Raw genomic sequence first — 27,451 nt, 5'->3', positions numbered from 1 at the left:
AGCACTACTTCTCACCTACGATAAAAATATTGTTTGCGGAGGCGCGACCTAGTCGTCGCTGAAGCTTTCGTGCCCTCAAAATGGCGATGAGTAGGATCCGCGGCGCTTTTGCAGTGCCTAGAAAAGGAGAAACGTTTGAATTGCGAGCTGGTCTTGTGTACGGAGTTCCTCCACCCTACGCAAGTTTCATTGAGTGGACTGTGTCGCTGACGGGAAGAATAGATCTCAGTATGCGTACGAACGGTATGTGGAATACTTTTGTTTTCTCTCGGAGCTCTTTTGACCATTTACTACTTGCGCCGCCGAATGTGAGTGCATTCTAACTCTGTTCCAGGAAGGAAGCCATTCAGAAGACCATCATGGCCATGACACTGGGAAAGGATGTCTCTGCTCTTTTCCCTGACGTCCTCAAGAATATTGCGACGAGCGATCTTGAACAGAAGAAGCTTGTATATCTATATCTCATGTAAGTGTTCCTGAATCTGCTCGGTGGCGGCTCCGTTCGCTGATCCCACACGCTTCAAAAAGGAATTACGCCAAATCTCACCCGGATCTTTGCATTCTCGCCGTGAATACATTTGTACAGGACTCTGAAGACCCCAATCCGTTGATTAGGGCACTGGCTATCAGAACAATGGGATGTATTCGGGTGGATAAAATGGTCGACTACATGGAGGAACCACTTCGCAAGACGCTCCGGGACGAATCACCGTATGTCCGAAAGACTGCTGCGATCTGCGTGGCGAAGCTATTCGACTTGAATCCTTCATTGTGTTTGGAGAATGGTTTCCTTGAGATGCTGCAGGAAATGATCGGCGATCCAAATCCTATGGTGGTTGCGAACTCGGTGACCGCGCTTTCAGAAATCCATCATGCCGCCCCCGAGACCCGAGCCCTCCAAGTGACATCTAACGTACTGCGCAAGTTGTTGATGGCGTTGAATGAATGTACGGAGTGGGGTCGGGTCACAATCCTGACAACTCTGGCAGAATACAAGACCAGTGATGTGACGGAATCGGAGCACATTTGCGAGCGAGTCGCGCCACAATTTCAACACGCCAATCCAAGTGTAGTACTGGCAGCGGTCAAGGTCGTTTTCCTGCATATGAAGAACATCAAGCAGGAGTTGTCGAGCAACTACTTGAAGAAGATGGCGCCCCCTCTAGGTATTCCTCTTGAGCCCACTTGTTATCCCGAAGGCATGGTACGCTGATATCTATATAGTGACTCTGGTGTCCTCCGCCCCGGAAGTACAATATGTCGCATTGCGAAACATCGATCTGTTGTTGCAGAAGCAGCCCGATATTCTGAACAAAGAGTTGCGGGTTTTCTTTTGCAAGTACAATGACCCCCCTTATGTCAAGTTCCAGAAACTGGAAACTATGGTCCGCATAGCAAACGACCGCAACGTCGATCAGCTCCTCGCAGAACTGCGGGAGTACGCATTGGAAGTCGACATGGATTTCGTTCGGCGCGCCGTGCGAGCCATAGGCCAGGTTGCCATCAAGATTGAGAGTTCATGCGAGAAGTGTGTAAACACATTATTGGATTTGATCAACACCAAAGTGAACTACGTCGTACAGGAGGCTATTGTTGTCATAAAAGATATTTTCCGGAAATACCCTGGATACGAAGGCATCATCCCTACTCTCTGCAAATGCATTGACGAGTTGGATGAACCAAACGCCCGTGCCGCGCTCATCTGGATCGTGGGAGAATATGCAGAGAAGATTAGCAATGCTGGCGACATCCTGGCCGGGTTCGTGGAAGGGTTCAACGAGGAATTCTCACAGGTCTGGTTGCTGCGCTCGACTTGTGTATGCCAAAGCTAATTTTTTATCAGACCCAGCTTCAGATTCTTACTGCCGTCGTAAAGCTATTTTTGAAGAGGCCTGAGAAGGCTCAAGGACTGGTTCAGAAAGTTCTCCAGGCGGCAACGGCTGAGAACGATAACCCCGATGTCCGTGACCGAGCCTACGTTTACTGGCGTCTTCTCTCCAACACAAGTGATCCCAATGCTACGAAGAACATTGTTCTTTCCCAGAAGCCTCCTATTGTTACGACGATCCACTCTCTACCCCCCGCTCTTCTCGAACAGCTGATCGGTGAACTCTCTACTCTTGCATCCGTCTACCACAAACCACCAGAGCAATTTGTCGGCCAGGGCAGATTTGGCGCAGATGCCGTGCAACGCGCTGCTATCGAGTTCGTTACCTTGCTTCTCAATCCATTCTTGAGCAGTCAGCTAATATGATGGAACAGGGAACAAATCCAAAACGCCCGTGAAAATCCCTTGGCTGCAGCCGCTGCGGCTGCCGCAGTCACGGGTGCTACACCCCCGCCACAGGCTCAAAACAACATTGAGAACCTCCTGGATATCGATTTCGATGGCGCAGCTCCCGCTTCGACTCAGAAAGAACCTGCTAGTGGAATGTCTGGTCTCGAGGGTCTTGCTGGTACTCCCGTTCGAGTAGAATCTCCTGCTGCTGGCGCGCCCGCTCCTGCCTCAAGCAACAATCTGGATGACCTCCTTGGTGTGTTCGGCGATAGTGGCAGTACCGCCGCCTCAGCCAGCACCGCTGTTCCCAACGGCGGCGGTGCCGCTGCGGATCTCATGAACGGCTTCTCTGGCCTTGATCTCTCCGCCAACACCACGTCGCCACCCCCAGGGGGCAATCAGCAAAGAAAGACCAATGAGGATATTCTATCACTGTTCTAACGCGGGGAAGCTCTGGTTATTTGATGATTCGGCGTGACCATCTCAAGGTCAGGAGTAGTATTTACAGTTGTTGATATAGATCCCATACCATTGTCCGATTCGCACCGACCTGGATATTAATTGACCTACATAGTTAACCAAATTTATCTTTCTGTGTTCTCTGTCGCTCGCTCGTTTGATTTGACTATGCTTGGATCCAGTGCGAGTACTAGGTACTCGTGTATCATGATGCCAAGATATCAGAGCCAGCCATTTATGCACGTGATTTCGCTGTGCCGTTGTCGGCGACGCTAACCCCCAAACAGGCAAGGTCCTCCCCGCGGCGTTTTGAGAAAGATAGTTAGTTCAGAGGTGGGATGAATCATCGCCAGACTCGCCTTCGTCCATTCTTTTACAATTGAGTCTCTGATTGCAATTGTCTTGTACACGGAGCCGTCATCTCAATAGAGACACCTGGTATACTCACAACATCAAATTTCACTTCCTAGCCATGTCTCATACGCTTTCGCAAAAATATCTCAGCACGCGGGGTGCCTCCTACGGGGTCGGTCAAGAATAATTTAACCTTAACCCAAAAGATCATTCTGCTGACCTACTGGCTGTATAGCTGTCCTTCGAAGATGTCGTCCTTAAAGGATTGGCGTCCGATGGTGGCCTGTTCATCCCCGAAGAAATCCCCTCGCTTCCTGCGGGATGGGAGACGGAGTGGCGCGATCTCAGTTTCGAAGATCTCGCATATCGTATCATGTCGTTGTACATCTCGCCGAGTGAAATCCCCTCGGAAGACCTCAAAGATATCATTAGACGTTCATACGCTACATTCCGGCACCCTGAGCGGACGCCTGTGGTTGAATTGGACGAAAAACGCAACCTCTACTTGCTCGAATTGTTCCATGGACCAACATTTGCCTTCAAGGATGTAGCGCTACAGTTCCTCGGAAACCTCTTCGAATATTTCTTGGTGCGCAAGAATGAGGGCAAGGAGGGCAAGGACAGACACCACTTGACTGTTATTGGTGCCACCAGTGGAGATACTGGATCGGCAGCCATCTATGGTCTCCGGGGCAAGAAGGATGTCTCCATCTTCATCCTCTTCCCCACTGGACGGGTGTCGCCTATCCAGCAAGCTCAGATGACGACAGTCTTGGACGCCAACGTCCACAACCTGACAGTCGAGGGCTCTTTCGATGATTGCCAGGACATTGTCAAGGCCTTGTTTGCCGATCCTGATCTCAACTCAACCCACAACATTGCCGCTGTCAACTCCATCAATTGGGCTCGTATCCTGGCCCAGATCACATACTACTTCTACTCCTACTTCTCTCTCACCAAGACCCCCGGCTTCTCCAAAGACACGAAGATGCGCTTCGTTGTTCCTTCAGGAAATTTCGGTGACATTCTCGCCGGATGGTTCGCTAAGCGCATGGGCATTCCCGCTGAGAAGCTTGTCATCGCAACCAACGAGAACGACATCCTGGATCGCTTCTTCCGTAGTGGTGGCCAGTACACCAAGAACACCACACAGGCAGAAGGCGTCAAGGAGACTCACAGCCCCGCCATGGACATCCTCGTCAGCAGCAACTTTGAGCGTCTCCTCTGGTTCCTTGCGTTCCAGGCGGACGGCGCCGGCTCTGCAGACGAAAGACGCAAGCACGCCTGCGAGAGCGTCAGCAATTGGCTCAATCAGCTCAAGACACAGGGTGGCTTCACCGTACCCCAGGCAGTCCTTGAGGGCGCCAAGGCCGAGTTCGAGAGCGAGCGGGTGAGCAACGATGAGACCATTGACCAGATCAAGTCCACCTACACCTCTTCCTTCCCCTCCAATCTCGGCCCCGGCAGCGCCAAGAGCTCCAAGACTGGCGGCTACATTCTCGACCCTCACTCGGCTGTCGGTGTGCGGGCAGCTCTGCGCTCTATCGAGCGTAATCCTGGTGTCAAGCACATCTCCCTCTCCACAGCCCACCCGGCCAAGTTCGCCAGCGCCGTCGACCTGGCCCTTCGCGCCGAAGACGGGTATGACTTCACCGAGGTTCTTCCCCAGGAATTCATCGGGCTCGAGCAGCGCGAAAGCAGAGTCACTCCTATCCGCGCCGGCGCCGGATGGGTAGGTGTCCGGGAAGTGGTCAAGGCCGAAGTCGAGCAGGAGCTGCAGGGCTTGAGGTAGTGAACTATTTCGACAAACCTTTTTTGCTTCTTCCAAATGTATTTATCTTCTATATATCCTCTATTTTGCTCCTTTTCAATCTTTATTAGAGGTTTAGGCTGGTGGAATGGATGCGTCTGCGTCATTTCTGTTTGGGCCCTGCTTTTAATCTGCTTTGCATAGAGTAAACCTGACCATAGAATCAATGTCAAATACGTGGCTCGTGGATTAACATTTTCTGCCGGGCTTGACATTTTCAGTTATGCATCCGAGGAGTGTCTATGAGAGTGCGAGACGCTGTCCTCGATCACGGTTACATAAGTCTACGAGAATTGAATCGGATGTTCGAGGTCTTACTCACATCCCGATAGGTGAACGTATTTGACGTGGTGGAACCAACTGACTAGATCGGCTCGAAGTTTATCATGTTCAAAGCGTCATTAAAAGACAGTAGGATGTGAATGACTCTATAAAGCATGCAATGTATTTGCTACGCCCGTATTATATTACTATTACTTCGTTATTTGACAAACAATAACTCCGTTCATAAACCATGAGCGAAGGAACAACTTTTTCAAAGTAGATGGCCGAAATTTGCTTGCCAAATGACAAACAGAGACCGAGTCAAAACTGTGCGAGAAGAGAAAATCCAGGATGATCGAAAATGTACCTTTCCCGCCCGTATGACGGCCAGTCACTTTGAATACGGAAGGCCATAGATGGAGCTTTAAAGCATGAGCATGAAAACCCAGATACCAGCCAGGAGACCGGCAGCAGGCCCGAACTGGGAAGCAGAGCCAGTGAGAGAAGTCTCAGCTGGCGGCGGCGAGACAACAGTGGGCTCGCCAGGAACAGAGGGCTGCTGAGGAACAGAGGGCTGCTGAGGAACAGAGGGCTGACCAGGGACAGAGGGCTGGCTGGGAACAGAAGGCTGGCCAGGGACAGAGGGCTGACTTGGGACAGAGGGCTGGCTGGGAACAGAAGGCTGGCCAGGAACAGAGGGCTGGCCAGGGACAGAAGGCTGGCTAGGAGCCGAGGGCTGTCCAGGGGCAACAGGAACTGGCTGCACAGGGGGAGGAACAGTGCTGTTGGTGAAAGGAGCGGGCCTGGGGGGTGGGATAACAGTAGTGTTCTGGCCGGGGACACCTGTTGGGACAATCTTTGGAGGAGGCGGCACAATAGTAGTCGCGTTCTGAGTCGGGACAGAAGTCGGGACAGAAGTCGGAACCAGAGGACGGGTAGTCGCAGTTCCAGTGGGCACGACCACCCGAGTCTCAGTGTTCAAGTCATGAACGGTAGTGGTAGTCACGGTGATTGTGTTAGTCAGAGTGATAGGAACAGTCAAAGTCTTGGTTCCAGAAGTGACTTTCGTGTGGGAAACTGCGATAAGAGTATTAGACACACGCGCTTGGAAAGGTCAGGTGGAGCATCATACTTGGGCAGGAAGTGGTCAAGTAAGTTATCTCCCTGGTGACCCAGTGAGGCTCAGGAGTGGCTGCCCACTTGGTGGGAGGAGTTGGACCAGGGTAACCAGGATGACCCTATTACCGCAATGTCTTAGTGTCTGCCACGCAGAAGGTAAGAGAGGCTGGGGCGATCTACGCGTACCTCGTCATTGCCCTTGTTCGGCATAATGCCAGCAAAGACTGGCCCGGCCAGAGCCAGAAGTGCAATGCCAGAGTTGACCATTTTGAAAATTAATTTCTTGCTTTTGAGACAGAAGTTTCTGGATAGCAATAAATGACAATTCCCGAAGGAAGCAAGAAAACGAATGAAGAGTCTGAGAGCGAGCGACTTTCTTTAACGAAAAGGTGAAAGAAAGAATTGAAAGGAAAAAGAGTTAGGATCGCAGGAGGAACTCTACTTTATATCTCGAGGGTGGAGTCGCTTGACGTTTTCATGAGATTACTGATAATGGTAGCGGTACCATGTCGTATCCACGATCAACGAGGATGACGACCAATACCTGTCCCAGGTAACTCGAACATTGATTGGCCTCCGGCCTGAGTAGGCTGATAATACCCCATTGAACCATGGATAATAGAGGTACCGATGTAATGCTATCAAGAGAAAACTCTTATGTGGGAGCCTGTCGTGTGTCAAGACCAGGAGATCGATGTGACATCTCGGAGTTTCATTCGGATTAAAGGCCGAGGATACCCTTGTCAGCCTCCCAAGAGACGGGGCAACAAGAGGAGGCACGGAAGTCTAGGAACCAGAAGTGATGGCGTCACCAACATCAAACTAGTGAGACAAAGGTAACATGAACCAGCATTACCGAATAGAGTCCTCACGGATACTGAGATCTTGTCACGAAAAAGGCACCTCACGCGAAAATAGAAACAAGCCGCTCACAGCTCGGCGCCACCATGGAGCCTCAGTCTGAGATGGTCGAACCACACTGCAGAAAGGCGACTGAAGCAACACTGGAATGTGGAGCTTGAAATGGGTACGCCCATTCAATGCTACCTGCCGAAGCTGAAAGAAGGAGCAAAAGGTACTGGAGTCAATGCAGCAGGCTTAGCCAATCTTCATAGTTTGAGGCCCATGTAAGTGGAGGCTAGCGCACTGCTCAGCTCGTTGCGAGAGAAGAGCCTCCATGACCAAATGCTGGCTACTGCCTCCAGCCAGTGTTGTCAAACGCTTTCATAAGGTCCTTGATCGACGATGGCGCATATCAGATCCATGTCGAAATCTCTGGTATGCTCACTGCTACCATTTTTAACCAATGAAGTCTTCTAAACGCAAGTACGACGGCAAAAGAACCCTAGGGAACATTTGAAGCCGAAGGTGGTGGAGCCTTTCTGAATGTAACGAGGATCTCTCTTGATTGGATATCTCCGCGAGAATCAGGGCAGATGTAGGCATCATACCACTCGAGATGAGCCAGAGAGAGGGGGAAATCTCTGACGACAAGTTGAATGACCTTACAATACTACCGCAAGCGGAAGTTGAAAGGGAAAAGAGATCGTTCCTGGCGAGGTTGTGGTTGCATGAGACTTCCAGGGAAACTGACCGTTTGCGGTCGTAACTCGTAAGTCTTATCAGGGTAGTCCCTGTCACGTGAATTGTGAGCATATCACATGCTACCCTATCGATAAGGATAAGGGCTAGGGCTGATACGGGTCACTCCCGTTCAATTAGAGGCACGCGTTCGGGACGCGTCTCGCGTCGATGGATGTGGATTACATGAATGATGTTGTAGCCCAGAGAGTCCATAAAGTTATCCCACTGCCCATCATCAACCAGATACATAATGCCTCACTCAGTTTCCTCCGCCGAGTCGCCCGCTCACGATGATGAGATCCTCCCAGATGCCCCTGCGACTGATGCGCATTCTAGCGCTACGGAAGATAAAGCTCCAGTCGCGCTAGAGAACCAGGCAACAGGCGTGAGGCTAGAAGATATGTTCAGCGATGAGGACAACGACGAGGAATTTCCAGCTTCGAATGCTCCAGAATCGCAAAATGAGGCGACAGCACCCCAAGCTGCTTCGGAGTAAGCGCAGTTTGTTCTTGCATTTGAGCATGGCACTGACGTTAGATGTACATTCAGGCCAGCTCCCCAATCGACACAAGTCGACACAGATATAATGCTCGCTTTCTATCAGCGTCTATTTCCATTCCGCTACCTCTTTCAATGGCTGAACCATGGAATTATACCCTCTCCTGATTTTGGGAACCGTGAATTCGCTCTTACTCTTCAGAATGACGCATATCTTCGTTATCAATCATACGCGACTGCAGATCTGTGAGTAGGGAGAAGTTGTGGGCCTATAATTCATCGGTTCCTGACAAATTCTTCCCTTAGATTCCGTAAGGACATCTTGAATATGAACCCTTCGCGATTTGAGATCGGTCCGGTATATAACACAAACCCGCGGGACCGGAAAACACTACGAGGCGGTCAGATGAAACCAATCTCCAAAGAGCTAGTATTCGATATTGATTTGACGGATTATGACGACATTCGGTCTTGCTGCACCAAGGCAAATATCTGTCGGAAATGCTGGACTTTCGTGACAATGGCGATGAAAGTGGTGGATACTGCCTTGCGTGAAGACTTTGGCTTCGAGCACATCCTTTGGGTGTACTCAGGTCGTCGTGGTGCCCACGCATGGGTGTGCGATCCCCGTGCTCGTAGTCTCCCCGATGACCGGCGCAGGGCCATTGCCGGCTATCTCGACGTTGTGAGAGGAGGATCTCAAAGCGGGAAGCGCGTGAATATGAAGCGGCCGTTACATCCGCATATGTCCCGTAGTCTTGAAATCCTCAAACCCTTCTTCGCCCAAACTACACTTGTCGACCAGGATACGTTCGCAAGCTCAGAACAAGCGGAGCGCCTCCTCTCATTGCTGCCGGACAAGACACTGAATGATGCACTGCGCAAGAAATGGGATTCGTCGCCCGACCGGTCCAGTACGAACAAATGGGCGGACATCGACGCGCTTGCTAAGACTGGCAAGAGCAGCACTCTCAATCCTACCACTCTGAAAGACGCGAAACAGGATATCGTACTCGAATATACATACCCGCGACTCGACGCTGAAGTCAGCAAGAAAATGATCCATTTGCTCAAGAGCCCTTTCGTCATCCATCCCGGTACAGGGCGTGTCTGTGTTCCCATTGACGCCAAAAAAGCGGACGAATTCGATCCTCTTTCCGTCCCAACAGTCACTCAATTACTGGCGGAGATTGATGCCTGGGATGCTGAACACTCCAGCGGTAATGCAGGCGCCGAAGCTGGTCAAGGTGAAAGCAACACGCCTAGCGACTCCCAAGGAAGTCGCAAATTGCAAGATTACGAGAAGACCAGCCTCAAGCCATATATTGACTACTTCCGTTCGTTCATCGCTTCTCTAAACAAAGAGGAACGCGTCGGCAAACGAGGAAATGAAGATCCGGTTGAGGTAAAATCGGAAAGCATGGAATTTTAAGGGCATTTACTGTTTGCATTTGTTCTGTTTCATGGTTGGGTTCTCGAGATTGGGATTTCCAGGTTTCTATTCTTAGCGGAAATATTGGTTCATGCTGGCGAAGCAAAGGCGTTTATACGTGTTGGTTAGGCTGTATATAAGCCACGCAATTGAATCAAAGATCCGATGCCAAAACTCGTATGTTTTTGGTCACTCTACGCTACTATGGTAAACTCAGCGGTAATCTTGATGACGGCTTGAATGAGAGGTTTGACATTCTCAATTAGATGTGAACTACGTACAACATATGATCCTGAATTCGTTTCTAATGATACACAATGGGGGAATAGCGGATAAGTAGTTATGATTTCCCAATGGGTTTTGATACAATGTACGAGAAGACCTAGTAAGGACTTCAGAGCACTTTTTCGCCGCGGAGATTTCGGTATTTAAGCGGCGACAAAGTTCTTGACGTCTGCGACAAGCAGTGTTAGCTACACGAGCGAAGACGTAAATGGCAGTGATCTAACTTACTCTCGAGCCAGCGGACGTATTCCTTCTGCTCCTTGACCTGAATGTAGTCGGGGATCATGTTGGCGAGCTCGGCGTTGATGCCTCTTTCTTCGAGGTAGCGTTCGAGGAAGGTCTGCAGGTCCTCGTCAAGGTTCTCGAAAGGAGGACCAGCGTAGAGGCTCTGTCTGGCCCAGTCTTGCTCGGCAGTTTGTGCGTGGGCGAGGTCAGGCTTGGAGAAATAAGACACCTCCTCGATCTGGAACAGACCATCCTGGGCAACGGTTTGGATCAGGAGAGAACCGTTGCCGGGCTTTTCGATGGTGATGTTAACACGAGCAGGGAAGCTGGGCTCCATATCACGGTCCAGATCATCCATTTCGCGGTCGGCGGGAGCAATGCGATCCTCGGGGTGCTGGGCAACAGCACCGGGGGCACCGCGACCCTGGTTAGCGGGCTGGTGGCCCTGGAAGTCCATCTCATCGGCGAAAGCGCTGTCATCGAAATCCTCCTGTTCACTCAGGTTCTGAAGATCGGCGACGGTGAAGGTGAGTCGGATCCTGTCCGTAGATGGAAGTATTAGCGGAGGAGCCGAAGGTCTCTGGTGGAGAGATACTTACTCCTCCTTGCCGAACTTCTTGGTCAACACGACTTCCTGTTCACCAGGAACATCCTTGACCTATGCACAATACGTGAGTCCGTGCCGAGATCAATGATAGTTGTGGTCCGTATACTCACCTCCCAGGAGTTGTTCTGAAGAACATACTGGATGTTCTGGACCGAGGTCTCAAGATCCTCAAGGCCGGAGGCCTTCTCATGTTTCAATTCATCCTCGAGCTTAGCAACAAGTTCGATGTCACCTAATATAAAGACATTGGGCGTTAGCTTGATGTTTTGCTCAATGAAACCAGCTTTGTGAAGCCACCGGAACTCGCGCCCGATCACTAAATGAAGCTGGAAAGAGAAAATTTGAACTATCTTTCCCTCCACGGATAACTTGAAGGATAAGCTTTATAGAAGTCTTTACCTTCGGCAGGAGATTGTCTGAAAACACTAGAGGTAGAGAAAGCAGCGTAGGAGGGTCTTGTAGCCTGCTTCAACGAAGCTTGCAGAAAGCCATTCTTGGGTACTGACAGGAAGGACGACCGGGAGGTGGTAGCGATGGACCGCGAGAGTGTGCGAGGCACAGAACGGGCGAATGTACGAAGAGAAAGCATCTTAAAGACTGATGGAAATGTGATGCGCAAAAATGGCAGATAATAAGGTGGTAATCAGAAGGTATGAAGTTGAGAGAGAGGAAGTTTTGAAGCTGGCGTGAGGCGAACCGATGATGTTAACCTTCCGACCCGCCCGCCAAGACTAGGGGAGCTTCTGCCATTTCCGCTGATCCAACTACTTATCTACAGAGCACAGGATGAGCCTACTTACCCTAAAGAAAAGAAAAGAAAAGAAGTATGTTCTTCACTCCCAGTTACTTTTACTATATTTGTGCTTCGTCTGCATCAGGTTTTGATTCCGGGTGTCGGCTGGGGTCCGGATTTGGGCTCTATAGCAACCTGGGCAGTGCGGCGGTATAGTATGATTACTTCACGCTCAATATGCAGAGCGGCGTAACTTGATCAGGTTCTAAGCTGGAATCTCTGATAGAATATTGATGCACAACAAAGTACCTGCAGCATGTACAAGTGGTCATTGTCATATGTCATATGTAGGATCATCGCCGAAGATCATCTGACTCGTTATGTATAAAAAGAAGACCAAAGAGAAAAGTTAGAAGAAACCAGCCTCATGAAAGTCCCTTGGGTGGAAAAGCCGACGGCTGTTTTCCACCATCTTTGGTAATTCTGATGAATTTCATCATGCTGAGGCCGGACCAGTCTCCGTTCCACGATGCGAGGCCTTTGATCACATCTTCTTGACTTAAATCAGGCATCCAAAATCCAGTCTTGAACTCTTTGTTCTCGACCTCTGTCCGTTGTAGTAAGGCTTCTTCACGCTTGCTTGGAGGTCGGCCTTTCCTCCGCTCACTCTGTAGTTGTTCGATCTCAGGGACGCTACGGTTAATATACCTAGCCAAGCAGATGTCAGCATGCGACTGCGCAGGAAAAGTAATGGCATAGACATACCGCACGACCAAATCCTTCATATCATCTTCTGAGAACGGTTTGGATTCTTCCGCAACGGTTTCTTGGAAGTACGTGACGCGATCAACTAGAGAGAGGGTATTAGAATCAGCTCAACAAGTCCGCAGAGGAATTTGAAGTATATACTGACTATAAGACTGTCTTCCACGGGCCATCAATGCTGAGACTCGGGCTACTCGATCGTCCCTTGCGTTCGCTCGGCGCAATCTCTTCGCATCTCTGCTGTTCTCATGGAGCGCATCAATCACACCGCGCTTCTTGGAAATATGTTTGTGTACTTTCGTGAATGACTTCGGCATTGTGTCGATTCAGAAGCTTCTATACTTGCCAGGTGTAGAGGGGTAGTCTATGCCAATTCACCATCGACAAAGTCGAAACTTCCTTTTTTGATAATTTTCTGGTACGGACGGCAGAATCAACAGGCGGTGACGACGGAAGTAGAGACCGCCTCCCTCGACCCAATCAGAGCTGCTCTATCAATATACCGCGTTCGCGCGTCGATGGGGAACGAGAAGGAACAAACATTCCAGCCTCGTTGTCAGGGCCCAGCATCTTGTCTCTGGTCTGATGTTCAGGGTGGCTGACTACTGTCGTTGATCCCTCTTTTATAGGAACGCGGTATCCCAGCACCCCACGCACTCAAACTCTTCGAACCTTCAGCCTAACAACGCCAGAGCTGATGCCCGTCTTGGCCGGTTAGGTGAACGGCAGGAGTGTCTTGCCTTTGCTGCAAGAGTGCCCACCATGGGCATTAAAGGTTGGCTTTCCCCCTTCGCCATGATGAATGGCAAAGAAACTAATTCACTATGCAGGACTCCACGGCCTTCTCAAATCAATTCAGAAGCCATGTCACGTGAAAAAGTTCAAAGGGCAAACCCTCGGGGTAGATGCGTATGGCTGGCTACATCGCGGCACTGTTGCCTGTGCTGTTGATCTCGTTCTCGACAGGCCTACAACAAAGTATGTGATCAACCAAGCGGCTCCGCGAGGGCATGACTAATTTTTCTCCAGACATGTTGATTTCGTCCTCAATCGTGTCCGCATGCTCCTCTACTTCGGGGTAACCCCGTACCTTGTCTTCGATGGAGACAATCTCCCCAGTAAATCCGGTACCGAGTCCGAGCGGCTTCAGAAGCGGCAGGCGAGTAAGGCTCTTGGATTGGAGCTTCAACGGAAGGGCCGTATGGCAGAGGCCTACCAGGAACTACAGAAGGCCGTGGATGTGACTCCTTATATGGCTCGCCAATTGATCGAGGAACTGAAGAAGATGGAAGTCCAATACGTCGTCGCGCCGTACGAGGCAGATGCACAGTTGGTATATCTTGAACGGCAGGGCATCATCAATGGGATCATATCTGAAGACTCGGATTTACTTGTCTTCGGCGCCAAGAGATTGCTGTCTAAACTCGACCAACATGGCGATTGCATTGAGATTAATCGAGCAGACTTCACGGCCTGTCGCGAGGTCAGCTTGATAGGATGGACAGATGCTGACTTCCGACGAATGTGTATCCTTAGTGGCTGCGATTATCTTCCCAACATCCCCAGAATGGGCCTGAAAACAGCTTATCGGAGCATACGAAAGTACAAGAACGTTGAGAAAGCACTTCGTATGCTGCAATTTGACGGTCAATTTCACGTTCCCGCTGATTACCTTGAGAATTTCAAGCAAGCGGAGCTCACATTCCTATACCAGAGAGTTTTCTGTCCTAAGGCCGGCAAGCTCGTCCCTCTGACTCAGCCCGAAAAGGATGTGAACCTGGAGGAACTGCCTTTCATCGGTCGCGATGTGGATGCAGAAATCGCGCTCGGTGTTGCACTTGGCGACTTGGATCCAACGACGAAAAAGCAAATTGTGCTAAAACCCCCAGCTCCTGGGAAGATGGCAAGCGGAATTACTCGGCGGCAGACGCTCGGCTCTGCGGCAGAGTTAAAGCCAAAGAAGCCCATCAGCGCATTCTTTACTCCAAAGCGGATGCCGTTGGCTGAACTAGACCCCAACAGTCTAACGCCGTCTCCGAGTCAGCAACGACTGCTAGAGCGTCATGCCAATAGTTCTTGGGAGAGTAGTCCTGCGCCATCGCGGCCAGGCGTTATTAGGTCGGCGTCTGCCCTGGATTCCTCCAACCGTTTATCAAGTCCCCTAGTCAGAAGTGTGGAGCGTACCTCTTTCTTGGCTCGCGCGGCTAAAGCGTCGACTTTTCAACCCGCCAAACGGCAACGCCTTTGCGCCGACACAGAGGAAGAAAGCTTACCGGAGCGTGCAGACTGCCGCAGTCGTTTCTTCGCGCCTTGCACCAACAGCTCTAGTCCAAGTGGCTCGAAGGCTGCTCGAACCAAACGCAAATCGACGTTGGAAGTTTTCTCCGATGAGCTCGCAGAGCAAATAATGACCCACCTACCTGACCCCGATCACAGGTCCAGCGACTCCAAGGAAGGCGTTGATCCGCCCGGATCGTCTATGTCAGACGAGAAAGATGGCAAACCAGTGCTGTCAAATTACGTCTTCAAGCCCCAGTCTAACGAGCGTAACTCTGGCGCGTCCCGCGATCTGATGTTGTCAACCTCGTCTGGTCCTTCCCCACGGCGTCGGCTCACTCCCTTGCAGCGCCTTGGTCAAACTGCTCTTGCTCGTTCTCGATCTGTGAATGCCCTGCCCCAGACAAAGGCATTCATCCCTCCCAGCCTGGTTGAACGTTCAGCGACAACCTCTACTCAGGGCAGCGAAGACTTGATTATTCCGAACACTGACGACGAAGATGATGGCGATGATACCAACAAACCGCAGGAGCCGGTTAATCTGGAACAGTTCTTGTATGCCAGATAACAGAGAGGTACTCCGGTTGTTGGAGCAGATTCTGTTGGTTTGCATGGAGTGAACATTAACTCAACGGAGTACAACGGCGTACTTGGGACGACTTGCATCCTACTATTTTGCATTGATACTTTTGGTATACCCATATCTGAATTGGGCGCTCTTGTTGGGCTAAAAAGTTTGGGAGGTGTTAGACGTTGCAAGAGAAAAGACATGGTTAAATTGGAGTAATATACATACAGAACAGATCCGCCCTTGGTTTTTTTCTTATCACTGAGACTTACAACGAACAGTTCGATAGCTTTTAATCTTATTGCGCCTGTCTATTGTTGGCAGTGGAGTTCTCGACACCTGAAAATCGCGAGGCTGGATCGATGATGTTACTGATAAGCCATGGCGCTAGACCTATCAAGGCATAGCCCTCTGAGCGGGTCAATCTGGTCTGGATGGGCACTAGCGGGGCTGCCTGAAAGCGCAGGCGGTCGGGCATGGTTACCGGGGAACGGGCGGCGTAAACAAAAGGCGTTGGCCCAGCCTCCTGCATTGTATGGAGTCAAGTCTCCCAGCCACCAGGTACAGCACAGCATCATCATCATTTGTGTCATCGTCAGGACCCTGATGCTGTAACTGTCTCTTCGTTGTGAAAAATTAGAAGCAGAGAAGGAGGTTTAGGCCGAAATTGTGGAATTGTCCAGCTACGCTCCCTTCCCTCTCTTTCCCCTCCATTCTTCTTCCTAATTATACCCTCTCTCATACTTGCCTGCTTTTGGCACATACCTATCTTCGCCAGATCTGATATTACAGACTGCTTTGAGTTGAGATCCTGACCATCTTGAATGAGTAATCAGGTGTCATTCCTTGAAAGAAGCCACATTCTTTGAAAGGCTCCGTCAAGTTCGTCAACTAGATCGCATTGAACAATTCGAGTGACCCATCCGAGCTTCGATCCACAACATCCACATTCCATACCACGTTGTCACAGCATTGTCAACTCATCTGAACATCTTATCTTATCTCAGTGATCAAGATCCGCACACAATAGTGACTGTACTCGGAGTCAACCTGCCCGCCACCAAGTTCGACTCTCTCAGGAACGTCTGGTGACCGCTGCCTTCGCCGTATAGTGACCAGCAGCGGCGCTATAGGCACTCCTTCTCGGGAGTCCGAGAAGTGAGTTACTCAGTGTGAAGGAAAGGCGCACGGGAGATCCAAATCTGCTCTCGCAATGGCTGTCAGAATTGGCGCCGGGCTTGCCCGTATGCGGTGCCCTTCCCAGTTACTTAGGATTCGAGTATACTGACTATGCATCAGGGTTTATTCCAATGATCGGTTATCATCATGTGCTCATGATTATCATTGCTGTGGCGATCATTCTTCTCTGTGAGTTCTCCGTCTGCCACATGTCGTGCGGAATGTCGCTAACTTGCCCTAGCCTTACTACTGGCCGGATGTTCATCATCATCACCACAAATACCGGATATCTTTCTGATATCTTTATACTATGAGCGTTATAGTCCAGTCTTCGACAAGGCGCAGGTGGACCCTGGCGTGGTGACAGCGACGGCAAATATTGTTGGTGGTGCCGAAATGGAGGTCCGCGTGGGATATTTTGGTATCTGCGTTCAACCAGAAGGCGGAGCCTACATCTGCAACTCAAACGCCACGGCATTGGCTGAGATTGTAACCGTCGACCAAGATCCATTGAATCTAATCTGGGTGGCATCGACATTCAAGGACGCAGTCGTGTTCCCTTATTTGCTGTAAGTCCTTTGAGCCCCGTCTGTCCGTGCGGCATTTGCTGACTCGTCCAGTATCGTTGCGGTCATCTTGGCCTTTCTCTGCTTTATCCTCCTGGCCACATTTCCCGGCTGGCACGAAGAGATCGATTCCACCGGCTCAGAACGAGAGGTCAAACCATTTCCCTCGCGCCCCGTGTCCCAAACTGCCTTGGCGCTTATCTTCGTCGCATCCGTCTTTGTGCTTGTGTCGGTCCTATGGCAGCATACAGCATCAGTTGCTGCAACGACAATAGCGCAGGACATGGGCAACGGGAGCGTCAAGTCAGGAGTTGGAACGTCCGCAATGGTGCTTGGCTGGTTCGGCTTCGTCCTCTTAGTGGTCGTAACGATAGGTCTCTTGGTGATGATCCTGAGCATCAAACTGCTAAAGCAGTTGACGGATGAAGAATAAGCGCCACAATTCGCAGCACTCTTGCATTTTTGATTTTTTTTTTTTACGACGCATGTTCCATGTTTAATTGATCGTCATGTTTTCACGAAAGGCACACGAATAATATGACAACTGGGATTGGGAAACGGGTATGGAAAGGAACTACAAGATTCATGAAAGGGACGTCCTGTTACGTCTACAGGACGAATTAGGCTGTCTTCCACAGGCACTTGGAAATTGCAGGTGTACATCAGCCTTTGTTAGATGACTTGTGACGGATTTTTTTTGATTTCTTAACATGTATAAAAGATGATCCCCCTTTGTTTCTGCTTCTTTCTTGACTTGTGCGGTATTTGAGTCATCACTCGACACGGATGGGAAATGGACATAACAGGGTGATGACTTCTTCTGGTTGGGGGATCTGTGTGCTTGCATGTCAATGTTCGACAATGATTCAACAATTACCATATGAATCAAGATGATAGATGAATTTATGCTACCAAGTGATACATATATTTGCATGTCTTGCGGATCATGTAGACAAATGGGATCACACCCCTCCTGCCATGAACTAACTAACTGACCTGATCCTTGAACTATAACTATACATTATATGAATTATTGATTTGCAGAGCGAGGAATGGGGTGTCCAACACCCCAGCGGCCTATAGCTCAGGTTGTACTCCATATGACGAAGGCCAATATGATAGTGTGGGTGTATCAACAAGAAAATGTTATATATGAGCTTCATTTGTACTTAATCCTCCAAGTCTTCGTAAAGTCCAAGTAGAAATGACAGGGCCTTGTCATAGCTTCCAGCAGGGTGCTGATCATGCAGGCATTCACTTCAGATGGATTGTAGATCTGCAAATCTGCTGATCTAGTTCTGGTCAGTGCTCGTGGCATATCTGTACATGGTGGGAACAGTAATGTGGGCCTGAAATGCTTTGCAAGCACGTTGTCGACGACGACCCCGTCAATGTATTAGATCTGTTGTTTTCTTTGCGTTGACTTGTAGGTGAAGTCGGATCCGATTGGAATGTGGTAATGCGATAACCAATCCAATGGACCTGGTCAAATCACTTGGCAATTGGCCAAATTAACGGAAATAATACGTGATCGGGTAACCCAAGAATTCGCACTGTGCCAGATCCTGGAAAGGGGCTTTCACACTAGGATAATCGAGGAGCTGCAATGGGCCCTCGGAGTGAGACACCGGCTCCCATCGATCGAAATTGTTGACGGCGTCCAGCGTCTGCTTATACCCGCGCGCCTGGAGGTACTCCGGCGCAGGGTTCGGTTGGCCTGATCGAACAAACTCGGCAAAGTAGGCAGACACGAGCTGCATGGAAAAGAGGTCGAGGGGTTCGCGCAGGGTGGTTAGCGTTCCAAAGACCCAAGGCAGGTCTGCGCCATGGAGGCGGAAATAGGGCAGCTCTGGGTCACCGTTCGGGAACTCTGGCGTTGCGGGAGGGCCGCCGAGGTTGTTAGGGTCGTAGCCACCGGTTGTCCTCTGTATCTGATAAAAGTATGAAGGTTGGAACACCCCAGAGGTAACACCAGCAAAGACAGTTGCCTGATCGATACAGCGGAATTGCAAGTCTGTCGCTACCCGTTGGGAGACGTTGAAAGAGTCTAGAGTCACGTTGCCGGTGTTGTGGTATGGGAATAGGCCCGAGTCGATGAGGGACTGTGCGTATTTCTCACTGATACCTAGGGCTGCTTGGATGCCTTCAAGCTCGGAACTAACAGGAGCTTTGGGGTACGTGCTGAACGAAGCGCCGTCGTTGGCGACAATGCCGAACATGACCGGTACGTTAGAAGTGATGGCCTCTTTCCGAAGTAGATCAAGCTCCTTTGTTGTCACATAATGGCCGTCTTGGACGACATAACGCGCAACAGTCTGTAATCCAACAAGGGTTGATGCAGGAACACGCCTAAGGCAAGAGATCTTATGTTCAAGACTGCCGCTGTTGCAGCCTGCTTCAGAGAAGATTTGCGGACCCGCAAGCTTATAGGACTCGTCGGTTGTGAGATATGAACTGTATGTCGTTGCGTAGTCGCTCTCCAGCCCTAGCCCAGCACCGCCGCCCAGGTTCGACATGGCAATGGCGCCTTGGAACTTCCCTGAAGCTGGAGGAGAACCTAGTAGCACTCTGACCGAGCCGGCGCCAGCCGATTCACCGATGATGGTGATCTTCTTTGGATCACCCCCGAATTGCGCGATATTCTTAATAGTCCACTGTGACTGTTAGTCTCGGAGACATGTATATGGAGAAGTGGGAATAGTACCTCAAGGGCAAGAATCTGGTCTGAGACTCCATAGTTTCCGGTAATATCAGTCCCAGGAATAGCCAGAAATCCCAGAGTTGACAGCCGATAGTTGAATGTGACAACCACAAGATCCTCGCGTGATGCCAGGTTACCACCGTCCGTAAGCGGATCAGCACCTGTTCCTCCAGTAAAGCCACCGCCATGAATCCAGAACATGACAGGCTTCAGGCCCTCTCGCGACCCCTTCTTTGGTATGTATGGGGTTTGAATGTTCAGGTATAGACAGTCTTCACTACCGCCACTGCTCTGAGCACATGCAGAACCGTAGTTGGTCGCGCGGATGGTTTTCTCTCTGTGCGAATAGGGTGTTGCGTGCTTGAAGCGCCGAGGAGGGTCGGCATACGGAATACCTAAGAAGCGAAACGACTTTTGATCACGGAAGCCAATATACGAGTTGCCTTCGGACATTACTCGCAGCTGCTTCAGACGACTGTCTGCGTCCTCAATCACGAAATCGTTGCCGGTCTGGGTGCACAAAACGGGAAGCCTTGCATTCCGACGTGGAAAGCTGGAGACAGCAAAATCATCCGAGTCTTTGGGAACAGACAGCATGCCTTCACGAATATAAAAGTGTGCGTCCGCTTTTGTTTTTCCTGTGTGTGCAAGCCATGAAAACAGATGCTTGAAATCCTCTTTGTGGTCTCGAAGGCTTGTTTGGGAGATCAGCGTCTCTCCAAATTGCCGACATGCTTCACGCACATCGTGCTGGTGCATTGGGTCAAGTAGGATTGCACTGATGTGGTTTGAGGCGTCCGATGCATTCAGATTGTTCTGATAGAGGAGCGTGAGAGAAGTCTTCTCGTTGGCCACAGAAACATGCTGCGCTACGAGTCCGAGCACAGTAGGGACAATACTCCCAAGGATGAAGGAACGCATCATCGTTTTTATCATGTTGATTGATGGATTCTCATACCATCGTCTTGTATCGAAGCAATAGGAAAGACGTCTGATCGACAGTTCCTGCTCGGGAGAAGTATTGTTCGACAGTAAAGCGACACCTCACAAATGGCCCTTTGTCAGAAGTCCTCCCCGCAAGAGTTACGAGGATGCTCCATTTATTTGAAGTCCCTGCAGATTCTGAATAAATCGCAAGTAGAACTAGGGGAATCACCCACAAACCCGTGGAGTCACCTGGAAACGGAAATCAGCCGGTAGGGAATGGGACTTCAGTCCGGAAGCATGCTGATTGGCCGTCTGGGGCTAAAATCGACGAGAATAAGGCCCCCAAGGCGAAGGGCCTGTATTAAAGCCGAGCGCAATGGAGGATTAACTCGTATTTGTCTCCTAGCCATCGTGGGAGTCCAACTTTAGCCGAGGACTCATCTCGACCCTCGAAAGGGAGTCACCAGACATCCCGATTCTGCAGTACAGCCGACCAACGAAGAATCGACCGGTTCGAGTACGGCGTCAGTGCGGCCCCTGAGACTCCAGCCAAAGTTTGGGGTTACACTTGTTCCTGAACGAGATGAACTCATTTCCCCTAGATTGGGTCTGGTTAACAGTCAAGAGGGGTCTAATTAGCCACATGGCGCTAATATAGTGGATTCCACAAGCGGCGGAAATGCAACGAGTCAGGTTGGACAAACAGGAAAGGTCTAGATTCCAGGGACCGAATGTGCGCGAGGATGTTTGTTGCATTGAGAAGGTCTGATCATCTGGGGAAGGTGTTGTAAAGGATAAGTAGATCTTAGGGGAGGACAGCGAGTAGTAGTCTGGATAGACATGGAGACGGTAGTGGACGCTTCGATCTTCCTTTGATCCTTCTTGAAGACTCGGGGGTTTTAGCTTTTTCAGACAGGCAGATCCTGGATAAATATCTATGTAGTTATTCAACAAGAAAGAAAGGAAGAGAACGCCACTCTTCAGGCAAAATATCCGATGATCTGATGGAATGATGCATGGTTGTTTCTGCAGTCTGCTTCCTGCAGCGGTCTTCAATTGCATATTCCAATGATTCTCGGTAGCTGCGACTGACCAGCCAAAACCGACAGACAGAAACATGTGACACAGTAGGATGTAACAGGTAGAGAAAGACAAGTTTCATATATGTCATGACTACATCTAGTTGCTAATTGTCAGAGAATATGAGAAATGCAATGGCTGGTGTTCTTCAACATAATGTCTGGTGAATGCATTTCGACCCAGACGTCAGGTATTAAGATTCTCAAAGGATGGCAAAAAAGCGAGTATAAAAGACGGCCATGCTGAATCAATCAATTGAAAAGCATCATTTCACACCCCAGAAAGACTCCGACGCCGAGATCGACCACAGGAACAATGGATGTTATCAATGACAGATAAGATGCAGCAATTCCCATGGAAATAAACCCTAATCGCCAGCTCAGTATTAGTAGTTCATGACGGGTCCAGCACCGCCCGGTCCAGGCTTGTCTTCGTAACCGCCATCATATCCAGCGTGATCGTCCAAGGATCGATAGCCAGCAGGACCGCCATCGCGCCCACGGCCCCGACCACGCGCGCCTCCTCGACTTGAGTGGCCCTTACCACGTGGCGCTCCTCCCCGGCCGCGACCACCGCGGTGCGAGCCACCACGTCGCGGTCCGTCATCATGATGGCGGCTGTTCCCACCATAACGGGAATTATAGTATGGCTGTGGCCTCGTCTGGGATAGCGGCTCATCATTCTGACTGGATTGCGGATACAGGATGTCCTGATCACGTTCTTGCTGATGGCGTCTCTTGCGGTTCTTGTTCAAGAACTGACTCTCCCATTCGCCCTCATGGGGATTCTCTTCTTCCACACGCAAAACAACTTTCTCACCGACGACAGTTTCAAAAGTCAAAGCTTTCTCTGCTGGTACAGGATGCCAGTTCTGAATCTTGCCTGCATCAATAGGACGCGCGCCTTTGCGCACAGCTAGAACTATCACGGGCAGTGGATTCTCTGTGTAGTACTTCTCTGTCGCGGGAACAGGGGCCACTCGAGCAGCCCACACCTTGTTCTCAAAGACGGCGGTCCCAGTGACCTGCCAGGTGAGCTTCTTGCCAATGCCGCCGACCTTGTTCAGAATAGATCGAGGGGCAGGGCGCGGGGTAATGAGGATACTATTAGCCATATATTTCAGATCATTGGATTCAGCAAGCCCAGAGGGCAGAAGCGGGGTCAGTAGTTGGCTGATCAACCGATTCGAGTCTGCGTTAGATATGAGATATCCAGTGTAGAAGATGGTGCGCTTGATGCGCAGACGACCATATGGCGACCGAGTCGCATTCGATGTAGCTTGGCGGATTGACTTATTGTGGGAATTGATCATACGCTGTACCTCGGCAGTTTCAACTACAGGGGAGAGGAAGGTGCATCCTTCCGCGACCTGGATCACCTCTGCATTGATCGGCTTCCGCGGTGCTGGCACAACCTGCAGCGACCTGTTCAAATCCTCGAAGAAGTCTCGGAAGCCCTTGACACTAGGAACGAATGAGTAATCTCTGAGGCAAGGACGTCTGACAGAAGGCTTACTGTTTCACTCGATCTTCATAGACCCTAATCTCGTCGGCCTGCTCATAAGTGAGAACGAGGTCTTGAAGGAAGGTCTGCTTGAACTCCATGGTGGTTGAAAAGCGTTCGCTGTTGGGTCCCACTTCAGGCTTGAGACAGATGAGGTCAAATTCCAGCTTTCTGCTGTCCACCATGCGCCGAATAATATCCGCGAAGCCATTCTCACTTCGGCCCGTCAGAAGTACTGTGAGGGCGTCCTTCTGCTCCATACTCAGCTTGACCAGCCGTACCTGCGGCCAGTCAGCGAACCATATCAAACCATCCAAGACATTTCAAGTCACACAATCTGTTCATTCCACCAGCCATCCCAAGCTCGTGGCTCCTCCTTTTCCATGCCTTCTCCTGTAGCTGCGAGCAATGCCGGGTCGTGCCACCATCCTCCGTTTGTGAAGCTTTCAAGACTTTGTAGAAATCCGATCGTCGGGCCATTCCAAAGTTGCGGATTCGGCAAGGGACTCAGGAATACTGCACAATATGAGCTTCGATATACAGAGGCAACTGCGAACGGGAGCTCTCACAGGTGTTGTCGAAGTCGTAAACATGAATAGCTCTTACCTGCGAAACCGCTGTTGTATGGAGAGAGTTAGTAGAGGAGTTCAAGAAATTTAGCCCAGGTGAAAACAAATCTCCCACCTGGTAAATCTTTATTGATGATGGACCAGCGCTTCAACCCTGTTATGGTACGTGAGATAAGTTGATTGCCATTCGCATGGTTCAAGAAGCCATTTCCATTGGCTCTCCCTCGTGCCATGCTTGCGGCAGAGCTAAGAGGAGCAAAGTAATTTTCAGCGATGGCAGATTTGGCAGACCTCATCATTTTTCCACCATGGCTCCAGCGTTCCAGCGTTGCGAGTTGCGTTGGTGAATCTCAAGGAAGTCGACTCTCCGCAGGTTTTGGTTTTTCCCGCCACAACGTGACCTCCGCCCGGAGTAGCAGTATCAACTGAGCGGCTCTTTCTTCGCCGATGACATTCATCTCACCAAAACTCAGAGATCGATTCCCTTGATTTGAAAATCATTCTAATGTCTGATGTCTGGTGATGTCGACGTGCGACAGGAGATCCTGCAGAAGACGCTCCAAGAAGTAGCGCAAGAGGACAATGGCGACGAGGTGGCTAACCCGTGCGTCATCTGCCTGGAAGCTATCACAGAACCAGCTGTCACGGTGCCTTGCGCACATGCAAATTTTGACTTTTTATGTATCGTGAGCTGGCTGGAACAGCGCCGCAACTGTCCGTTATGTATGCCTCCCTATCTCTGCAATCGACCCTCGCTTTATACTGACCTTCCTAGGCAAGAGTGATGTTCACACTGTCAAGTACGAGCTTGAGAACCCCCAAGGACCGAAGTTTTACAAACTACCTCCGGTTCCTCCATCCGCTGCCAATGCGCCCGTCTCTATACCTCCTCAACACCGAGGGCTGTTACCCCGTGGTCCTCGCCACCGACGGCGCCCCGCAGAAAGCCCACGACCTCGAGAGCCGGACGATCCCATTATACGGCGGCAATATGTCTACCGTCATCAGCTTTACTCTCTAAGAGTCGGCTCGAACCGACTCTCCCAGTACCGCGAACTATCACCAGAATCGTTCAATCGTGACGAGGAGCTGGTCTCTCGGGCACGGAAATGGATCCGGCGCGAGCTTCGGGTGTTTGCTTTCTTGAATCCGGAAGGGCAGGCTGAACCAGGCCCTAGTCGGGTGGCTCGGCCTGGTCAGCAGCGCCTTGAGAGCCGACGAGGGAATAATGCCGAGTTTTTACTCGAGTACGTTATTGCGATTCTCCGCACTGTTGATATCAAGGGCAGTGCGGGGCAGGCGGAAGAGCTCTTGCGCGATTTCCTAGGAAGAGACAATGCGCGCTTGTTCTTGCATGAGTTGCAGGCCTGGTTGCGGAGTCCTTATACGTCTCTGGAGGATTGGGATCGCCATGTTCAGTACGAGGATAGTACTCCTGGTGGCCCTTTGGCTCGCCCAGCTAGTGGAGACTCCGAGGTCTCTGATCGGACCGCGACTCCGGTCTACCGAGGCGCACAACGCTCATTTCGCGGGAGAGTATCAAAACCCCATCGTCCCCGGGGGTACCAACCACCAGGTAGATCGAGAGATGCCTTGGCGCAAGCGAGACGGCTACAATATGCACGGGACAGATATATTCCTGACTAATTCGCGGAAGCGCTTGAAGATCACTTATGTTACGGAATAATGAAGCATGCCAAATAGAATAACGCTATAAACATAGACTAATGCATATATGGCCAAATGGTATCTTCAATGCTTATGTGTTGTAGTCATTCCTCGTGAGTACTGTAGATGCAGACCTTGCGTGGCCAATTCCCCGCCGCCTATCTCCTGCGAAAGCGTCCAGCGCCCCGGCCTTTACTGTTCTTGTTTCGAATCTTCAAAGAGCGGTAGTTTGCGTGCGCCTCCGGGTTCACCTTGCGCGCACGAACCTTCTTGGTCTGCTCTTCTTCCACCACCGGCTGGGTAGGCTTCGCCGGGCGTTTTGCTGGCTGTGGCTGGACAACCCCGATAGCTTCTTTCATCTTCTCCGAGAAGCTTTTGCTCTTAGTAACAGGTTTGATATCATCCCCATAGTCAGGATCGGAATCAAGGTCTGGCTCCGACATGGTGTGAAGGGAGACTTGATCATCTTCGTCGTCAAAGTCCTCATCTTGATTTTCACCAAAGGCTGCGTCGAGAGTGCTCGGCTGTTGTGTTTCGGGAACTGCTGCAAGCTCCGCGGGATCCTCACCAGCAGCCTGGTTTTCGCTTTCATCGTCCGACGTCGACTGCGGCTTTGAGGGCGGCTTCGAGATGACGGGTTTCATGCGCACCCTGCGCGTTGTACGTTTCTGCCCCTTCTTTTTCCAGGGCCGGCCGATGTTTTCAGCGGGCGCCTGGCTATCAGCGACTTCGACGTTCAGCGCTGCCTGCTCCGCCTCAATCTCGCGGAGGACGTCCAATTCGTCTTCCAGGCGTTCTTCTTCCATGTCGCGCAGACCTTGCACGAGCGCAGAGAGACCCTTTCCGACGAATTGTGGCGGTTTGCGCACAGCGATCGGACTCAGGCCGTTGGGATTGGCAGAGTGAGAGGTAGCGTATCGTGCTGAGTTTGACCGTCGCAGGAAAGACGGGGTCTCGGACCCGGTCGCGTCGTTGGCGGTGCCCTCGGGATTGGTCGGAGGACCCAGGTTCCTCTCAGTAATATGATTGTGATCCTCAACCATTGCGGAATAGCGCAGCGTAGTCGGGGTCGCGAATAGCGCTGACAGCATCCACTTTTTCCCGGATGATGCGGGGGTCCGTCCGGCCCTTGGGCTCTCCTCTGCTCCGTCTTCGTCTTCTTCCATGATTGTGTCCATGGTCTTTCGTTTCGACGGGGTCTGGACATTTGCGGTACGTACGCTTGCCACGCGATCTGCTGAGGGCGTTGCTGTGCTTCCGCCAGATTCTGACAAGAGGTCGAAAAGACCTAGAGCCTTTCCGTCGCGTTGAGGGGTAGGACCAATGGCTGTTTTTAGCGGTGTACGGTGCGTTGATGGACTGAAGAGTCTGCGCAACGCCGTAGGCGAGATATAAGGATCGACCTGGGAAGGATGGGAATTCGAGATTCGATTCTTAGACGGCGTCTCGAAAGCACCTTTGGCGGTTTTTCGTGGCGTAGATGCATTCTGAGTAGCATCCGGGCCGTCCTTAGATGTGTGCTTGCGCTTTTTAGGCCGTTCTTCTAGCTGGACAGACTTTGGGTCGTCTGGGTTTGCCGAGGATGATTCGAGTGCTTTCAGTCGAGAGTACTCTTTGTATTTGGCAGCTGTTGATAACGCAGTGTCATGATAACGCAGTGTCAGTTTCCCCTACCTAAACTTGAAAGGTAGACTATCATACCGATCTCAGGAACCTTCTTGATATCATTCCGTTCTGCTTTCCTCCCACCATTTTGCGCTGCAAATGCCCTCTCCCACTCTTTCAATTCCGCGCGCAAATTGGCAGATTCAGTCACGATCTCAGAAATGGCGACACTTGCCATTTTTCATTTCGAGTGTCAATTGACTATCAAATCTTCGCGATGACGGATATCTAGAATAGATATCAACGTGTTCAGTCATATTTCTTCTGAACGGCAAATCGTCCGCCCCTTGACGCGGTCGCGAATCAATTAACGCGGGTTTGAAAGCGCGGGTGAC

General features: G+C 50.8%; 12 protein-coding genes across 12 annotated transcripts, besides 5 other annotated features; 6 read left to right on the top strand and 6 right to left on the bottom strand.

Annotated features, from left to right (window-relative positions):
* Nucleotides 1–80: 80 nt before the first annotated feature.
* On the top strand, nucleotides 81–2,719 carry NFIA_068160 (putative AP-1 adaptor complex subunit beta; the record flags this gene model as incomplete). Its single annotated transcript, XM_001263543.1, has 7 exons — nucleotides 81–157; nucleotides 223–243; nucleotides 335–466; nucleotides 529–1,166; nucleotides 1,225–1,793; nucleotides 1,844–2,205; nucleotides 2,263–2,719. 7 exons carry the CDS (start codon nucleotides 81–83, stop codon nucleotides 2,717–2,719), a joined length of 2,256 nt encoding a protein of 751 aa, XP_001263544.1.
* A 490-nt stretch (nucleotides 2,720–3,209) lies between these two features.
* NFIA_068150 (threonine synthase THR4) lies at nucleotides 3,210–4,883 on the top strand (the record flags this gene model as incomplete). Its single annotated transcript, XM_001263542.1, has 2 exons — nucleotides 3,210–3,263; nucleotides 3,327–4,883. The coding sequence occupies 2 exons, from the start codon at nucleotides 3,210–3,212 to the stop codon at nucleotides 4,881–4,883; spliced, it is 1,611 nt and encodes a 536-aa protein (XP_001263543.1).
* A 706-nt stretch (nucleotides 4,884–5,589) lies between these two features.
* cspA (putative cell surface protein) lies at nucleotides 5,590–6,551 on the bottom strand (the record flags this gene model as incomplete). Its single annotated transcript, XM_001263541.1, has 3 exons — nucleotides 5,590–6,242; nucleotides 6,298–6,403; nucleotides 6,471–6,551. 3 exons carry the CDS (start codon nucleotides 6,549–6,551, stop codon nucleotides 5,590–5,592), a joined length of 840 nt encoding a protein of 279 aa, XP_001263542.1.
* Nucleotides 5,696–5,889: a microsatellite.
* Nucleotides 5,697–5,911: a microsatellite.
* Nucleotides 6,059–6,087: a microsatellite.
* Nucleotides 6,552–8,118: 1,567 nt separating the features above from the next.
* On the top strand, nucleotides 8,119–9,798 carry NFIA_068130 (DNA primase subunit PRI1; the record flags this gene model as incomplete). Its single annotated transcript, XM_001263540.1, has 3 exons — nucleotides 8,119–8,360; nucleotides 8,418–8,612; nucleotides 8,673–9,798. The coding sequence occupies 3 exons, from the start codon at nucleotides 8,119–8,121 to the stop codon at nucleotides 9,796–9,798; spliced, it is 1,563 nt and encodes a 520-aa protein (XP_001263541.1).
* Nucleotides 9,799–10,226: 428 nt separating this feature from the next.
* On the bottom strand, nucleotides 10,227–11,504 carry NFIA_068120 (MAM33 family protein; the record flags this gene model as incomplete). Its single annotated transcript, XM_001263539.1, has 5 exons — nucleotides 10,227–10,252; nucleotides 10,312–10,847; nucleotides 10,908–10,966; nucleotides 11,026–11,147; nucleotides 11,315–11,504. 5 exons carry the CDS (start codon nucleotides 11,502–11,504, stop codon nucleotides 10,227–10,229), a joined length of 933 nt encoding a protein of 310 aa, XP_001263540.1.
* Nucleotides 11,505–11,718: 214 nt separating this feature from the next.
* Nucleotides 11,719–11,739: a microsatellite.
* A 334-nt stretch (nucleotides 11,740–12,073) lies between these two features.
* NFIA_068110 (translation machinery-associated protein 16) lies at nucleotides 12,074–12,730 on the bottom strand (the record flags this gene model as incomplete). The annotated part of the gene is made up of 3 exons (XM_001263538.1): nucleotides 12,074–12,356; nucleotides 12,414–12,498; nucleotides 12,562–12,730. 3 exons carry the CDS (start codon nucleotides 12,728–12,730, stop codon nucleotides 12,074–12,076), a joined length of 537 nt encoding a protein of 178 aa, XP_001263539.1.
* A 445-nt stretch (nucleotides 12,731–13,175) lies between these two features.
* NFIA_068100 (putative exonuclease) lies at nucleotides 13,176–15,258 on the top strand (the record flags this gene model as incomplete). Its single annotated transcript, XM_001263537.1, has 3 exons — nucleotides 13,176–13,188; nucleotides 13,244–13,391; nucleotides 13,443–15,258. 3 exons carry the CDS (start codon nucleotides 13,176–13,178, stop codon nucleotides 15,256–15,258), a joined length of 1,977 nt encoding a protein of 658 aa, XP_001263538.1.
* Nucleotides 15,259–16,471: 1,213 nt separating this feature from the next.
* NFIA_068090 (Fig1 domain-containing protein) lies at nucleotides 16,472–17,436 on the top strand (the record flags this gene model as incomplete). Its single annotated transcript, XM_001263536.1, has 4 exons — nucleotides 16,472–16,502; nucleotides 16,558–16,626; nucleotides 16,679–17,006; nucleotides 17,058–17,436. 4 exons carry the CDS (start codon nucleotides 16,472–16,474, stop codon nucleotides 17,434–17,436), a joined length of 807 nt encoding a protein of 268 aa, XP_001263537.1.
* Nucleotides 17,437–18,514: 1,078 nt separating this feature from the next.
* NFIA_068080 (putative carboxylesterase) lies at nucleotides 18,515–20,640 on the bottom strand (the record flags this gene model as incomplete). Its single annotated transcript, XM_001263535.1, has 2 exons — nucleotides 18,515–19,657; nucleotides 19,708–20,640. 2 exons carry the CDS (start codon nucleotides 20,638–20,640, stop codon nucleotides 18,515–18,517), a joined length of 2,076 nt encoding a protein of 691 aa, XP_001263536.1.
* Nucleotides 20,641–22,096: 1,456 nt separating this feature from the next.
* NFIA_068070 (rRNA 2'-O-methyltransferase fibrillarin-like protein) lies at nucleotides 22,097–23,599 on the bottom strand (the record flags this gene model as incomplete). Its single annotated transcript, XM_001263534.1, has 3 exons — nucleotides 22,097–23,174; nucleotides 23,227–23,495; nucleotides 23,549–23,599. The coding sequence occupies 3 exons, from the start codon at nucleotides 23,597–23,599 to the stop codon at nucleotides 22,097–22,099; spliced, it is 1,398 nt and encodes a 465-aa protein (XP_001263535.1).
* A 696-nt stretch (nucleotides 23,600–24,295) lies between these two features.
* NFIA_068060 (RING finger domain protein) lies at nucleotides 24,296–25,430 on the top strand (the record flags this gene model as incomplete). Its single annotated transcript, XM_001263533.1, has 2 exons — nucleotides 24,296–24,506; nucleotides 24,559–25,430. 2 exons carry the CDS (start codon nucleotides 24,296–24,298, stop codon nucleotides 25,428–25,430), a joined length of 1,083 nt encoding a protein of 360 aa, XP_001263534.1.
* Nucleotides 25,431–25,609: 179 nt separating this feature from the next.
* sld2 lies at nucleotides 25,610–27,294 on the bottom strand (the record flags this gene model as incomplete). Its single annotated transcript, XM_001263532.1, has 2 exons — nucleotides 25,610–27,078; nucleotides 27,153–27,294. 2 exons carry the CDS (start codon nucleotides 27,292–27,294, stop codon nucleotides 25,610–25,612), a joined length of 1,611 nt encoding a protein of 536 aa, XP_001263533.1.
* Nucleotides 27,084–27,114: a microsatellite.
* Nucleotides 27,295–27,451: the final 157 nt, after the last annotated feature.

This window comes from Aspergillus fischeri, genomic scaffold (assembly GCF_000149645.3).
Source record: "Aspergillus fischeri NRRL 181 1099437636252 genomic scaffold, whole genome shotgun sequence".
Lineage (NCBI taxonomy): Eukaryota > Fungi > Ascomycota > Eurotiomycetes > Eurotiales > Aspergillaceae > Aspergillus > Aspergillus fischeri.
The sequence above is the reverse complement of the archived record's forward strand: the minus strand, read 5'-3'. Positions and strand labels throughout refer to the sequence as shown.